At 45.1% G+C, this 16,286-nt stretch overlaps 1 protein-coding gene and 1 long non-coding RNA gene across 3 annotated transcripts in view; one reads left to right on the top strand and one right to left on the bottom strand.

Moving 5' to 3' along the window:
• The window catches only part of LOC135374252 (A disintegrin and metalloproteinase with thrombospondin motifs like), a 74,701-nt gene that overhangs the window by 44,021 nt on the left and 14,394 nt on the right, over nucleotides 1-16,286 (bottom strand). Inside the window, exon 3 of the mRNA XM_064607248.1 lies at nucleotides 4,583-4,727. Coding sequence (XP_064463318.1) covers nucleotides 4,583-4,727 — 145 coding nt within the window. The remainder of the gene's footprint in view (nucleotides 1-4,582; nucleotides 4,728-16,286) is intronic.
• LOC135374253 (uncharacterized) lies at nucleotides 12,108-16,026 on the top strand. 2 transcript variants are annotated; one of them, XR_010416811.1, is made up of 5 exons: nucleotides 12,108-12,387; nucleotides 13,786-13,924; nucleotides 14,016-14,277; nucleotides 14,355-14,425; nucleotides 14,816-16,026. It is a non-coding gene; the product is annotated as an uncharacterized LOC135374253 (long non-coding RNA). The 2 variants fall into 2 exon arrangements; XR_010416810.1 differs by having other exon boundaries at nucleotides 13,786-14,277.

Here is a 16,286-nt window from a genome sequence, read left to right as displayed (position 1 = left end):
GCTTTGTTGCGAAAAGCTCACCGCGTGTTGTTGCGATGCAGCAGCGGGAGCGGAATTGCCTGCGGTTCTGCCACTCGTTTTTTTCATTTTGTGAATGCTGATCTACATTTTTTGCCTAAATGCTTTGCCATCTACCTTTTTGCATAAAAGTGGTGCTATTAGAAAATTGACATGTTACTGCATAGCTCAGTTTTTTTTTTCTAGATCAGTTGTGGTGTCCTTGAAGAACAGGTTTACGAATACGGCGAATTTTGAAGAAGCATGACTTATTCTGACGCATGTTCCACCTCTTCAGTATCGTAAACAAGCAAATAAACTACACTACAAAGGGAGCAAAAATAACCTTCCTTTTGATGCAAAATTTCTATGTCCGATATGTATACGTTATTCGTAAACCGACTGCAAGTATTGAGAGAAATCACAGTAGGTAGCATTTTTGCGATAATTTAAGTTACGCAGTAAACGGAAGTTTTAATAATTATTTGAATACGGTAAAGGTCTGTTGTACGTTGAATATATAAGAAAAGAGTACAGAGTGACAGTTCTAAACAGGGCGACTGAGGTGCCCTCAAAGGGCAGGGAGAGCGCTATTTGGAGACGCGCTGTTGTTCACGCGGGGACGTATCATTCTTTACTTTCATGACCGCTGCACATCAGATTCAAAGACTGGTGAACTTGTTCATCACACACGATATGGTTTCATATAAAAAATGATGTGGAATATCGGAGAACCCTAGGGGACATCGTTGCCAGAATTGAGCTTAAATCCCCCCGTAAGCACCTTCCCGTGTGCTAAAACTCGCGAATTGTATATAAATCTTTTTTACCGCTCTTAACAAGACCACCAACAAAAATCTCAGTACGTGCTACTCTGAAACGATTTCTTTCCCCTCATAGTAATGAAGAACGCGAGGTGGCCTTCCCCATCTGCCGGATATAACCTCCACTGTCATCGCATTTCTTGGACGAGCCATTTCTAATAAGCGCACGGATGGCTCCCATCTTTCCATTTGGCGCAGTTCTCAACACAGAATCATAACCGAAAGCAACTGTTCTGAGGCTGAATCAAATAAACACACACGAATACAACACGAGCCTCCAACGCCTAGGAACATGAAGATTCAAATAGAGCCCACCACTGTCTGGTTTTTCAAACGGCTGCCTGATTTCAACAGAACCATACACCGTATTGTTCACCTGCTCGTAAGGTTAGGTTAGGTGCCCTCCCCCCCTTCGCCACTACCGTGAAGAACTTCCGATGCCGCTCGATGCGGACGTATTGAATGCGCAAACTGGCTGTGCTCTGCTCAGTACTTCCCTTGTGCATTTCTCTTCCACTTTGTACACCTGAAGTACCGTGCCGACCACTGGCAGCTCAAACAAGCTTGACAAAACAAAACAACACCCAAATATATTTGTGTATTTTCGACTCCTTTCCAGTCGTGATTAAAAAAATAAAAGAAGGAGCTGCCGGTGCTTTCATTTTGAGACATTCGCGCAGAACACCTGGCTGAACCAGTTTCCTAAACCACAGCAAAAATGTGGACGCCAGTCGCTGACGCGGAAGAACGAGCTTTCCACCAAATCATGATGCAGCTACAAGCGGCCTCCGAGCTGAGCCAGCATGCCAAACAACAGCTCTAAGGCGCACACGCACAGCCCAAACCGTGCGTACGGTCACGCGCTGCCTCCACATCCGCCATTGGGAAATGAAATACAGAATAGAGGGGAAAAAACTAACTGGAAGAGTGCCTTTTGGACCGAGAGAAAACAGCGATGGCGCCACACTGCAGAGAATACTTGCACTACCAAACCACTATTTTTATGCGCAGGGATCTGGAAACTAGTGTAAGTTTGTCGAATTTGTTGATTGAAATCAGTTCTTATATTGTTACTGTGGGGAATGACATATTTTGGCCGAGATACCGCAGCCGTCCGTGCCGTGACCAGCGGTTTTGCTGCATCTCCAATAGACTACCATGTATTCGAAATCTGACAAACTTTATTTCGCCAAAAATGAGTGGTTCGCTTCAGGCATTCAAGAATGTGTCATTCCGTAGCAAAAACTCGAGAGGGACATGCTTGTACCTGTTTTGTGTAGAAATTTAGCGTGGTTTACGAGATCCCTGCCAACAAAAGTTCCCCATAAACTTTCTTAAGAGGTGAGTCCGACTTAAAGGGATTATGAAATTTCCCGAACCCCCATACTTTTTTTCGATGGAAACTGTTCTTCCCGCAGAGAAACTAATATGCCATAAATTTTTCCGGACGAAATCGCTCCACTCTGCGAGGAGCGCGCGCTGGAAATGTCTCTTCCGCGTTCCTCCTCTCCCGCGCATATTTCCCTGCCGATGGTGTAACTGTACGGACCGCTCTTCGGTTCCCCGTTACGTCACCGGTGTTGCACAATGGCAAGTAATGCCGCGAGCTCGCGCTGTGGCTGCCGCCACTGCCGAAATCTGCCGATCGCGCGAAAGCTGCTGTCATGGAGATTTCCACTCCCGATGAACGCATACGCGGGATCCTACGGCGCATGCTCCTGGCGGGATTCCTCGGCTCGGCAACACGTCACGATGACGTGTTGCTGAGCCGGCCGTGGTCGCGTCAAGTTACCCGTTGTGTCTCCGCTCGGCAGCTCGTCACGGCGCGGCGCCAGCTGTCCTCCCTTCGCCGCTCCGTTTAAATTCGCTCCCGAGAAATCCGCTCGCGCGACGAAAGTAAAATTTCGCTTCTAGACTCAGAAAAATGTCTTCTTTCGAACGAAACGAAGAAAAAAATCGTTTCATAGTCCCTTTAAAGATTTTCAGTTCGCCTTACACATGCGTTGTCTGTGGTTTGTTCCTTGTCCTGTCCTCAAAGGTTCCATCACCACTGACCGAGCAACGTGCGTGAACCACGTCTATCAAATGACGCCTCTGGATCGCTACTTAGAGTGGCGCAAATCATGAAAAAAACTTTAGGGTGATCCATCCATCGATTCCTTTGAAATGCGTCAGTATAGCCCCTTTCGGAACGCCTTACGGTAATTCCTTTGGTTAAACGGTAACACGAACCCCGAAACGCAAAAATAGGAAGAAAAAGGAGGAGCCAAAGAACAGAAGCAAATGGGGAAAGACGAAGCAAAAGAAAGGAACCGAAGAAAATGAAGCAAACTGCAAACCGTATCTGCAATTCCGTCGTCCTCGGTCTCCTGAGCTTGGCGATCCATCGAGACACAGCACCGCTACGAGACAATTTTCTGGGCGCCACCTTAATAGTGCACGGGTTCTGTGCGCTCAAACGAGACGACACCAATGAAGCACAAAACAACAAAGCGCACGTTCTTGTTGCTGTTGGCGCTTCGTCGCGTTCGTCTCGTCTCGTATTAGCGCTTTTACTCCTGTATGCACTTTCTCTCTACTAAGAGTGCAGCATAATTATTTTTGATTTCGATACATTCTTTGTTTTCGGCATTCTATCCAAAAACAAGAGATACGTGTACCGCTTCCCCTGCCCGGACGTGCTCGACTGCTGGACCCGCTCTCGCAGCTTTCCCAAATCGCCGCTAGGTGGCTCCAACTCCTGCAATTGCTACCGCCAGAGAGCACCGTGGCTGCACAGGTGTGCCGTTCGGAGCGCGGGCAATGGGAATTGAGGAGCAAAGCGTGAGCATGGAGGATAGTTATCACATCTGCTTCCAATATCTGGTTTAGTAGCAAAAGCACTAACCGGTGAAGATAGTAATATTACAGATGCTGCAATGGATGCTACCCTCAGGAAACATAACCGCGCCAATATGCGTCAGTGGACGTTAAGCGTTCAGTTTGAGTGACAAAGCACAACTAACGGCCCGCGAAGTTGGAAATGGTCTTTGTATGTGTGTAACACTAGGCGTCCCGTTGAGTGCTGCACTTATGAAGCGTGCTTGCATTCGTGAATATCTCTTTCCCCTCTCTTATTGAACTGAAGAAATAAAGGTATCGTCGCATCAAATGTATTCATTTTGTCTTTCCTCATCTCAGGAGTAAATATTCCTATGGTAAGTAATGACTGTGCCTATATGTGCCTCTCAGACATTTTTACTGCCTAGTTTAGGCAGTAAAAGGCGTAAAAAGTAAAAAAAAACATTAGGCGCCTAAAACTACGTTTTTAGTGCATGAGCATCTGAAATCATAGAAATTACCTTCACCGCATAGCACGCCCCTAAGCAGCCACCATCTCGAATGATATATTCATCTGCCCTAATATGTTTAGAACGGAAGGCCAACGTCTTTTTTTGACACATATGTTGTTCATAATTGTCACAAAAGAAGGCGTACGCCTCCCGTTTTCAACCAATCAGGTCATGTAACAATATCATTCGAGAATATGGTTGGCTAGGAGCGTGCTATGCGGTGAAGTTCATTTTTAAGAGCGTGGTCTGTAGCCACAACTCTCACGGACTTCCACAAGACTGTGATTAAAGTTCCCATGGAACTCATCCTAGGGCCACAGTTGTCTGGCGACCTTACGCCATGAGTTACTATTGCTTTACATCGCAACTTAGACTTATCGAATCTGAAAAAAAACAATCGTTACACAAATGGAAACTATTTGGGCTTACCCTGTCATAAACATGGGGGTACCCGGACTTAGCATGAGCGATGTTGCATATCCTGTCCAGCGTTGTTATAAACCCAGGCAGTTTTCGGGATCCCTCCACCTCCGTGTATGTGTTGTTCCTGGACAAACATGTCCGTGAAGGCAGCCTGCATGGGTGAGAAACCAAGACGTCTGAGTGACAAGAGGCGTTATGTGATCTCCCACAATCCTCCGGTGAGTACGTCGCCAGTTAGAATTTTTTATCACTTTCAGTGAAATACCCTGTATGAAGGGATAGTATTGTTGTCTCGGCACTAAAACAAAACACTGGGGAAAAATTGGCAGACTTGTCACTTCCAAGGATACTTTGCCACATTTTGGGTCTCGTCACTACACAAGTGCTCAGCATGTCATGTCTAAAGCATTGTCGTTATCACCTCGTGGTTGCCATGTACAACCTTCTCTTCTCTAGCGGCATTGTGAAGCCATTCAGGACGAAACTACCGATTTCGGTATGCCTACACATCCCTGGCATCAGGAAAAACTAAGCCAAAAGTACTACAGTGGTAGGACAGTTAAGGCTGCGTCACACTCATGCGATATGTACTTCACGAAAGATGTTATCCACAGACGGGTCTGTCACTGCTCACGGTTCATCGTCAGCCTTCTACGTCCCACAAGCATACTTCGGCATTTCGGGACTCGGAACTCATGATGACAATCATCTGATAAGGTGTGAACTCAGACTAGGGCCATGAACTTACGTGAGGTTGACATGGCGTATCCTGAGTTTGTCATGTCATGTCATTTGTACATGTCATTCGCAATCAACGCCCGCAAGTGGTCCCGATTTCGCCTCCTACATTATAAAAGACGCTACTCCTGCCCAAGTTATTCACCCGTGAAGAAGGAGCCAAGTCGGCCTCGAATGGCGGGAAATCCATTTGGTGGATTTTTGGTTGGTGATATCTGTTTGTCTATTTAGTTTCCCAGCCAGACACACATTCAAGATTCACATTCAAGATTGGAGTCCTATGAGGTGTATATTATATCTATGAAGCAATTATTGGTCTACATATTAGCGCACTCACCAGATGATATTTCACTTTTGACCTGGGCCTGTGTTACTTTGCCGTTATCTGGCCACTGGTGTTATGTTATCTGGTAGGCGTGCTAATACAATGAGCACATTCACCATATAACGTGAGGTACCAATGTGAGCGAGGCTGGTCAGTGAGGCATCACACGTTTGGGAAGGATGCGGTTCTTCGAACCGCTGGCAAATCATTTTGTTTCGAAACGTCAGGGAGCGAGGATGAGCCGGATCGGTCTTTGAAGAAACGCACTGGTCGCCTTCAAGATTGGAGTCGATAGACGGCTGTTTCGCCGTCTTAAAGAAAACGGATATCTATAGGTTCTTGTTGTACCTCAACGGCATCGAGCTATCCATACGATTCACCGTCGAGCGAGAGAGAGACAACAGTTTACCGTTCCTCGATATGCTTCTGAAGAGACAAGGAACGCGCCACAAGTTCACTGTATACCGAAAGCACAGTCGACGGTATCTACAGTTTGATTCCCACCACCCGATGAGCCATAAGGCGTCAGTCGTATCATAGCTTCTATCAAGAGCACGCGAAGCTTGTTCGACCCATGCGGGCAGGGGACAGGAGGAGGCAGCAGTACGGACGCACTTGAAAAAGAATGGCTAGAGGAAGAGCTTCATACGCAGGGTCGTCCGCCGTCAATACGGCGACATCCTTCACCGCCCACCTCGGGCGGACAACTCTGTCGTCCGTAACAGGCGCATTGCCGTTCCCTAAATTCCCTAGAGAAGCCTTGGCACGCGTTCTGGGGAAATAGGCAACTCAGGTCGCCCACAAACCCGTATCTACTATCGGCCACCGCATCCCCCGCCCGAAGGACCGACTTCTCAGAACAAAAGCCGAAGGGGACGTGTACAACATCTCTTGCTCGATGTGCCGCGAAACAAAGAACTTACAAGAGAGACTTCGACAACATCGGAACGACGTGCGTAAATCCGATGTAGAACGGAGTGCCCTGGTCGAACAATACGACGCCCGCGACCATGTGATCGACTTTGAGAACGCCACTGTCATTTACCTAGAGACTAATCTGACAAGGAGACTCTTCTTGGAATCTTAGCATTTCTAGCTAACCCCGGGAACCATCAACGGATCCTTTCCCAAGCAGCACAATGTACTGAAAGTCGAGTGCAATAGGAGTGGACGGTGTGTGTCTTATCAAGGTTCTTTACTTGCACGAGTCTGTTGAAGGCCTTCCACCTACCGGTCCACCCCTATTGCACTGGACTTTCAGTACATTGTGCTGCTTGGGTTGGGACATTACCTACGGTTTACGTGAACGGCCTCCGACATGTCATTCGCAATCAACGCCCGCAAGTGGTCCCGATTTCGCCTCCTACATTATAAAAGACGCTACTCCTGCCCAAGTTATTCACCCGTGAAGAAGGAGCCAAGTCGGCCTCGAATGGCGGGAAATCCATTTGGTGGATTTTTGGTTGGTGATATCTGTTTGTCTATTTAGTTTCCCAGCCAGACACACATTCAAGATTCACATTCAAGATTGGAGTCCTATGAGGTGTATATTATATCTATGAAGCAATTATTGGTCGTCACGACGTACTTTCGTTCCTCTTTCGCTCCTCTTTCGCTCCTCGGCAGGCTGGACACAACGACTGAGGGATGGAGGCAACGAACTCTGCGCTTCATGCACGAACGTTGATCCGTGAGTTAGAGAAGTCTAGATTGCACTTTATACCTGGATTACACAAGAAAGTAAGCATGTTTCTCAGGCAAGCCTTTCTGTTGTTGGATTTCTTTCCACATTGTATTTTGTCCTAGGTATCCTAAGCTATTCTTAAATTTAAGAGGTATATTTGTTAGAAACCGTACGTCTTGCCCAAGCGGTTCTTAACCGTTGCATATGCGTTATCTGGTGTAGAGTTGCATTACATACGGCGCCACAACGAAACAAGTTCATCGTGATTTAGGTACACAATAATCTCATATGAAGCGCGGAAGAGTAAGAAAACTAACTGAAGATAAATGTCTTGGAAGAAATAACTCTGCTCTGCTATGACACAACGCAATGTTCTTCTATATTCTTCACTTTGAGAGGATGACAAAATACGTATTCATCAGGATAACTAATGCGCCTTTGAATGCTCTTCTATTTTTGTACAAATCATCTAGGCCGAGCACGGCACATGTCCAATTTAAAACGGCTAGCGATTGGCGGGCATGCGAACTCTGCTGCTGGCGCTGAAGTACGACAAATTCTATAAGTGTGGGGAGACCTTACAATCTGTTATGTATTCGAGAGCCGTGGGGGAGGTGCAGTAAGGGTAACATCTCATTACGGCCGAAGTCTCGTTACGGCCGGAGGTAGTCTCATTTCGGCAGAAGATGTTTCATCAATGCCAAAAAGAAAAAGAAGCATCCACCATATTAACAATCGCTGTGTTGTATGCTTCTCAAAGTGTGTCCGAGGCGGGTGTGCCCCTACGGCTTGTGTCACACACAATGGTTCGTGCGCACAATACTGCGAGAGTGTTTTATGCAACCCTCGTGGAAAATGTTTTAGTTCCCATACTGTGCCACACAATATTTGTATCTATCACGCCACACTCTAGAAAAAGAAGGGAGCCGCGGGGCGTCAAATGAGCGCTTTATCCCCTTTCGCCGTTTCTCCGACAATGACTCCCCCTTCCTTCTCGCACTCCTTCGGGCGGAATCTGTTGTGTGCGAGAACGGGAGGAGAGTGGATCCGTGGAGACGCCAGCAGTGTCCTCAAAACGTGAGACTGCGTGAAACGGCTCCTCGTAGTGATGGGCGATAGTCATTCAAACACTATCAATAGTACTATCGGTGGTTGAGATGACTACTCATTTGAGTATCGACAGTTTCACCTATCGATAGTAAGCTGAACATAGTCCAAACCCGCTTGCTGCAAAAATATAGAAGTCACTGCTCCGACTTTCTATCAATCTAATCAAATACCTTAATTTATAGTTGCACAGCAGATGTCTTTCAAATAGTTTCGCACCGTTAGCATAAAAAAAAAACGATTACATAAAACAGGAGGTCTTCCGAAAGACGGACGGGAACTCCTGTTGTGCTTAAACCAACAAAGCAGAAAAAGAGATTTCGTGGATTGTTGTGCGCTATGCGTGTATTATTCAGAGCATCGGCATACGCTGTCAAACTGTAAATAGTTTATGTTGCTGTCACAGTATTACGGCTTTGTGACAATTAAAGGCCACTAATTCCTCCTCAGGAATGCCAACTTTATAGCTGTGCGCAGATGTCTACTCCGATATTTCATATTTCATGAACTTCATATTTTATTCGCGATAATCATAGTTTTTTTATTTTTTCCCGAGAGGTAATTGTCACTCACGAGCGACACGCGACCGTCGAACTGCATGTGAAAAACGAGACTTCAGAAGGGTTTCTTTCCGATGGAAATATGGTCACTTTTAAATTGCAAGTGACTAAACGACAGTTTGCACGAGTGAAACGCTAAGTCATACGTTTCTTTAAAAGAAACATGAGTAAATTTAAAAATTCGTATTCAACAAACTATTGAGAGTTTGCAGGAGTAAAACGCAAAATCAGAAAGTTTAGTTTTCAAAAGCAACCTGCTTGAATTTTAAATTTGGAGTGAACAAACTATTGAGAGTTTGCAGGAGTGAAACGCGAAATCAGAAAGTTTAGTTTTCAGTAGCAACATGCTCGAATTTTAAATTTGGAGTGAACAAACTATTGAGAGATTGCAGGAGTAAAACGCAAAATCAGAAAGTTTAGTTTTCAATAGCAACATGCTCGAATTTTAAATTTGGAGTGAACAAACTATTGAGAGTTTGCAGGAGTAAAACGCAAAATCAGAAAGTTTAGTTTTCAGTAGCAACATGCTCGAATTTTAAATTTCGAGTGAACAAACTATTGATAGTGTGCAGGAGTAAAACGCGAAATCAGAAAGTTTTGTTTTTAGCAGCAACATGCTCGAATTTTAAATTTGGAGTGACCATACTATTGAGAGTGTACAGGAGTAAAACGCGAAATCAGAATGTTTAGTGCTTAATAGCAAACTGCCGGTGCAAAAGCGTATTCAGAAGATTTCGCTCTCAAAAGAAAGTTGCCCAAATTTAAAATTGGGAGTGAAGAAACTAAACGAGCGAAACTAAAATTTAATTTCGGATTGAACAAACTATTGATAGTTTGCAGGAGGGAAACGCGAATTCGGAAGGTTTCGTTTTCAAAAGAAGCATGCTAAAAATTTAAATTTGGAGTGAATAAAGTATGGATAGTTTGTAGGCAGGAGCGCAGTGCTGGATTGGCTTGGCTTCAGCAACGTGAACCTTGTTGAAAAGCTCCACCGACGCACCAAGTGCACTAGTCACGATACCATCGATAGTCCGAAAAACTATCGCGATACTACCTTGATTCCGGTTCACTCGATAACTGAACAATCGATAGTCAAAAACGATCGATAGTAGTAGCAGTAAAACGCATGGGGGGTATATGTTTATTCACACAAAAAGGAGATGTCATCCAGGCAAGTGCCGGCTTGCTACTCCTTAAAAAAAACAGGTGCTTGATAAGCCGCATGGGTAAAACGTTTGCTCTGCTAATGTGCCATGGACAAACAATGATTTTGCACTTGCTTAGACAACTGAAGAGTAAAATAATAATAAAGCGAAAATATACACGTATAATGCGCCTCCCAGCTCATATTCGAGGCTCCGGGATTTGCCGCTTCATATTTTCAGTGCTGTCAACTCTTTTGAAACATGCGAGGCTGCTTGCACATGGTGTTCGTAGTTTTCTAGCTTTTCGTTTATCATTTTCGCGAGACGTATGCGTGAGGATAGCACCAGTGTCACTCTGCTTGTGAAATACAAGTCGTCGACGAAGGAAAATCACATGGGAGGCGACTACCGTGCAGATGACGTGAAGGAGGCATTACGGGACTCAAGCTTTCGATACCGTAACGGACAAACTGCTGATTCAGGTAAATGGATCTCTGATTTCGTTGTATTGCATACGTTTTCTTTGTACAATGAATACACGGACAGTTGTGCTGTGTGGGGAAGTGTGTGTGTCTAAGGGTATACGCTTTATATTTGATGTGCTTTCGGGTTGCTTTGTCGCTGAAGATACGTGATAACGAGCTGTGTGGCGTTCGCCACCCGCACAAAAGTGCACATATTGGAAAGGAACGCCATAATTATTTCACTGCAAGTAGCAGCTGTGCCACAGTCGCGTATAAGATGGTCGCGGGAAAACGCAAATGAGAGAACACGCCGAACGTACAAACGCGCAGCCTTAGAAGATCTTGAAACAGTGTCACGTCTGCCTGCATGTTGCTGTGTCATTGAGCATAGAAATTAGTTGCTTTTTCTCACCCCGTTTTTCGAATGCGCTTGTCACTGTGGTCTGCCTTTGCATTATTCAGGTGGAAGGCAGAGTGGTTGGGGGAATTTGCGCAGCTCAAAGCAGGACGGAATGTTTACATAATGTCTGATTTTTATATAATACAGTTGCTAGAATAGCAAAATATTAACGTGCAGATCGAGTGATTCACCACGTTCACAGGTTTGCGCCCAGAATATAAGACTTGTGCGTTACGTGATACTACAAACTCGCAGAGAGTATCTCAACGTATACAATCTCACCAGGTAGAATATAGAGATAGATAGAAGAGAGAGAGAGATAGAATATATCTCCAATATTGAATACCTGTCGAGAAAATGCAGGCAAGCTTCCCCCCCAACTTCACAGTATGTGTGTACCTCACTCTAGTGTATTTCATGGAAACTGTGTTGAACCGAACCAGAACTGAACCGTAAACCGGAATCGAACCATTATTTTTCGTGTGTGTGTGTGTGTTACCGTTTTTGCCATGGAGCCGAACCCGAAGCGGAACAAATGAAAAGAACAGCTCCGAACGGTTCACTGAATGTTTCGATGCTTTTCTTTTTTCCTTTTTTTTTCCTTTTTCAAACATCCGCGAACATACACTGATCCGAATCATTTGCTGTGACAAGGATTCCATACAAAATCATATGAAATCGTCCCGCTTGTCATGTGTAGTCATGTGGGCTACTCGCGCGGCCTGTCGGTGAACGAAGAAAGCGTTCGCCGTTGCGGCCAGCGTTGCACACGAGATAGTCTGCTGGGTCGACACACGTCGCTTGCCAAGCCAAAGAAGCTGTCATACGTAGGCACGTGCCTTCAAACGCCCTTTAGCTAACAATATGGTGCCTGATCCCCCGGTGGTATCACGAAAACTATGTTTAAAGGCCGGCGTGTTCGAAATACTGAAGTTCGTGCAAAGTTTCGAAATCCTCCCGCCATGCCACAGTAAGCTTGCAAAGCTGAGCCGTCTAATTTGGCCCGTTTAGTGTCATATTGACCTACATCGTTAGCTTTCACGGCCATTCCGAACAGGTCCCCCAAACTCACCTCGGAAAAGCGTCCAACGAAGAAGGCCGCCACTCTTGGAGGAAGGAAAACTAAGGAGGGAGCACGACCGTTTCTTTCCGAATCACAAAAGTGTAGTGGAAGTGACGACATATAGTACGCGTCATGAGGACGTCATATCGATCAGGTGACTGGAGGCAGCCAATCTGCGGTGAGCCTTCGCCACAACTGGGACAAACAAACTGGGGCAGCTGCCGGCGTGGATGGTGGTTTCTGGCGCCCGGCGAGGTGTTAGCAATAAGAGATAGATACGAGATACTAGCAGTTAAGATTACTAAACCGACGCACAAGTGATACGGTAAAGTTCGTAGCATTGTCGCCGCACGTTGCAAACTTTCAGGGAAACAATTGTGCTGAAAATTTTACTGGAGAAAGCAATCACGAGCTGCGCGGAACGGATATGAAATCCGACGATGTTCTTGTTAGCGTTACCTATTCAGTGCCGTTTAATTTGGCTCCATAACGTAGTATGGTTTCATTGTCTGTACCACGGTACTGAGAGTAACCTGCTGGATGCAACCGGGAAAGTACAGAACGCACGGGTGGTTATGTTGCATGTCGTCGCTGTACGCAAGTAGCTGAGAAAAATCAGTTTTTCTACTTGTGTTATCCATGAATATAACCTTCCTTATCTTGATACCATTTCTTTGTCTCATGTGATTAATATATATATATATATATATACGGAATGGAAAAAAAGGTAGCACCACTGGCCACCTGTATGCACTGTACCACATACTCACCCCATCCATATGAGTTTTCAAATGCAATGTGTCGTGTCCCATCTCCGGACGATTTACTGGGGAGGACAGCTCCTTTTGCAAGTGTTTTCTAGGCATTGCACATGTGGGTGCAATACAATAGTATACGCATGTACATACATCAGACACTTAATGTTTTCTTGTTTCATGAGGCACAGAAATAGGAGGCAAGTTAGCTGGTGCGAATGCGATAAGGGAAACATCTTGAGTTTGAGAAGCAAGCACAGGGACACGGATGAAGGGGAACATGGAAAAATACCAAGAAGCAGATGAGACAGACTCAAAACCAGCAAGTAGTCTGCCTCGGCTGCTCCTTTGTATTTTTCCGTGTTCCCCATAACCCATGTCCCTGTGCTTATTTCTAATTCTCAAGGAGATGTTTCCCTCATCACATGTTTATGGCTTGTGCAGATGCATGACATAAGTTATATACATAATCACTATACATTTGTCTCAGAGCACAGATAAAACAAAAACAAACAAACAAAAGGGGTTGGGGCCGAAGCCATGCAAGATCACTGTTACACGGCAGCTGTCTCCACAATCTCAACAACTATGCAACGTGGCAACATGTTCACTTATTCGAAATAGCTGCAAAGTCCTAATTTACTGACCTTTAAACTGAGTCAGCTTTGTAAACATCTGCCTCACTCTTTTTACGTGAAGTTTTTGTGTTGTATCCTTGCTAATGTGATGCAGCCTTATGTCAATGTACTTCTCTGCTACACACTTTACGAGATGGACATAATGATTGTCTAAAGGACTTTGATCGAACATGTGATCACGGAGCAAGGGAAAAAGGCTCCAGTCGAGGAATTTGTGGAGCACTTCGGAAGTCATTGTTGCAAGGATGTTCTTGGCCGTGAGTCTATTTTCTGCACTGGCAATCCGGACAACTTGTTCTGATTTCTGTGCAATTTTGATTACACTTTCAGATGGATAGAGCAGCCCTCCTCTGCTCTTTCGATATATAAGAGCATATGTCGGCTCTTCAGAAGGTGATGCAGTTAGTGCATTTATGCACGTTTCACACAGCAGGGACTTCTGAAGTTTGCGCACAACAAATCCTGCTATGTATGTAACTATCATTCCCCCGCATTCTGAAATGTGCCCAGGATCAGGACAGTAATCGTGGTCGTCATCAAAACCCAAGTTTTCTTCACAGCTTGGCAGCAGTTGCCTTCGATCGCTTGTCCCGTTCAAGACCTCTTCAGAATGTGCGGCTCTTGCACTGCTCACATGGAGTATCGCAATGTGCTCCTGTGGCAAGCAGTTGCCAGTGGTGATGTCTCTGACTTCGTTTTGCACAATCAGTCGCTTGAATGCTGCGGCGAACTGTTGGGCACTAGGATTGTCGTTGCACCGTCCATGGGATCGGATAGCACCAAAGAAAAGTTCGAGATGATCTTGGCTCACCTTATGAGATGGTATGTACATCAGGACCTTTTTCTTCACAACCAGTTCATCATAGAGAATAAGTAGGCTTTTCATTGCAATTTTGAAGCCCAAGAATCCAGTCTTCCGATTGGTCTTCAGTAGTGGGATGCCATTTGGATGTTCTCTCAGGCTGGACAGGTAAGTGTCTGCAATGTTGAACAGGGACTGAACGGAAGAGATGTTAGCTGAACACAGTGGCTTTTTCCAGTGCTTCTGATACATACTTCTTGAGTTTAGGACGTCAAAAATATTATTAATGCTTCGGAGAAACTGTTCTGTGTCTTGACTTTCTCCAAATCCATAGATCCCTTGTGTGCGACATTCTGCAATGGCATCCGCAACAGACATACTTAGAACTTGAGCTGCCAAACTGACTTTCATTGGTTGTCTTCGCCAATCGATATGTGAGCTGCGGAGACGGTTAGCAAGGTGCAGTCCCTCTTTCTGTTGCAGACTGTGCAGCTTTTCGATGAAATTCCACTTTATAGCATTCCCGTCTGGACTCATTATGATCTTTTTGTCACACAGCGCATTTCTCACGAGCTTCAGCATATGACAAGGATCCATGAAAACGACAACAACTTCACCTGTTTCAGGGTGCTGGAAACTTGTCTTCAAATTTTTGGGGTCACTGAAGTTGCACCCAAGCTGTCTAAACATTGCGAAGTTTGACGGTGCCCCATCACAAGTTAAGGAGACAACAGTCGCTCCCACTTCATGGGCAAGGACAAGACTGCGTTGTACTAGGTCAGCCCTTTGTTCACCGCCAAGTCCATCAACAAGAAAATAGCCCAACGGGACCTTCCACCTTCCATTAATAGCCACTGCCATTATCACGAATGCTGCCTTAGCCATTGGCAAGCAATCGCCATCTGTTCCAGTGCCCATGTCAACATAGCCTTGGAATTGTTTGCCGTCCCATTGGAGCTGCTGTCTGATTGAAATTTCATCCACCATGAGACTGCATAATGTTGGAAAGCCTGACTTGCTATTCTCTGTTGCTTTCATTTTCAATGCATTCAGAGCTTCTTTTGAGAACCCTGGCCTGCCATCAACTGATTGGTACCATTTGCTTAGTGTTTTTGGATGAGGCAGGCAGGTGTCGAATACACTCCGTACATAGTTATAGGCCCGAGGTGAATAAAAATGTAAAGTCAATGCAAATGCTCGCAGCTGAGGTGAGTACTGTGTGGGGAGGGGATTTCCTGTGCGTTTTGCAACCTGTCTTTTCAATAATTCTTGATTTGTAGCACCAAGGCTCTCCAAAACTGCAACATTCTCCTCAAGCAGGATCTTCTGTCTTGTTAAATCCTTAATCACACCTTTCAGCCCCGCATTTCTTTTCTTTAAACGTCGATTTGCCTGTTGAAGTCTCTTTATCTGTTTGCTGCTTTTGGTATGTAGGGACGTATACCACTTGACCCGTTCTCTTAAGAAGGCTTTCTCTGGAGTATCAGCTGTGGATTTTGCCTAAAACAGATCCATATACAACATAAATTTTTGTGATGTACATTTTTCCATTTTCTGACGTGGTATGTCCTTGTTAGAATCTTGTGAGGATGGGAAGGTTTTATCCTACAGCACACTTTGCCATCTGTGCACAGGACCCGTAAACTGACTCAAACCGGCATATATGTGGTGCATGTATACATGGTGTCTACTAAACCCCTCCTTACTGTTTTCTATCCTTTTAATAGAACTGTCAGGTCTACTTGAAACGACCACGAGTGGGAAGGAAATTTAGTTTCTCGTAAATGTTATATCCTTGTCTCGGAAATGATGTTGGGCCATGCCTCATGAATATGTATACACACCAGTATGGGTCTGTAAATGCCTGCTTCTGGTACTGCTTTTTGGTCTTAATTTAATTCAGCCAGACCACATACTCACAATGCTTTCTAGTCCCCACAGTACTCCAGTTTACGAACTACAGATACATGAATCACAAATCCGTTTACAGGGCTTGCGCAAACCACATTGTTGTACCTGATGTCGTCAC

This window comes from Ornithodoros turicata, unplaced genomic scaffold (assembly GCF_037126465.1).
Source record: "Ornithodoros turicata isolate Travis unplaced genomic scaffold, ASM3712646v1 Chromosome49, whole genome shotgun sequence".
In the NCBI taxonomy this organism is placed as follows: domain Eukaryota; kingdom Metazoa; phylum Arthropoda; class Arachnida; order Ixodida; family Argasidae; genus Ornithodoros; species Ornithodoros turicata.
This window is presented reverse-complemented; position numbering and strand designations above follow the sequence as displayed.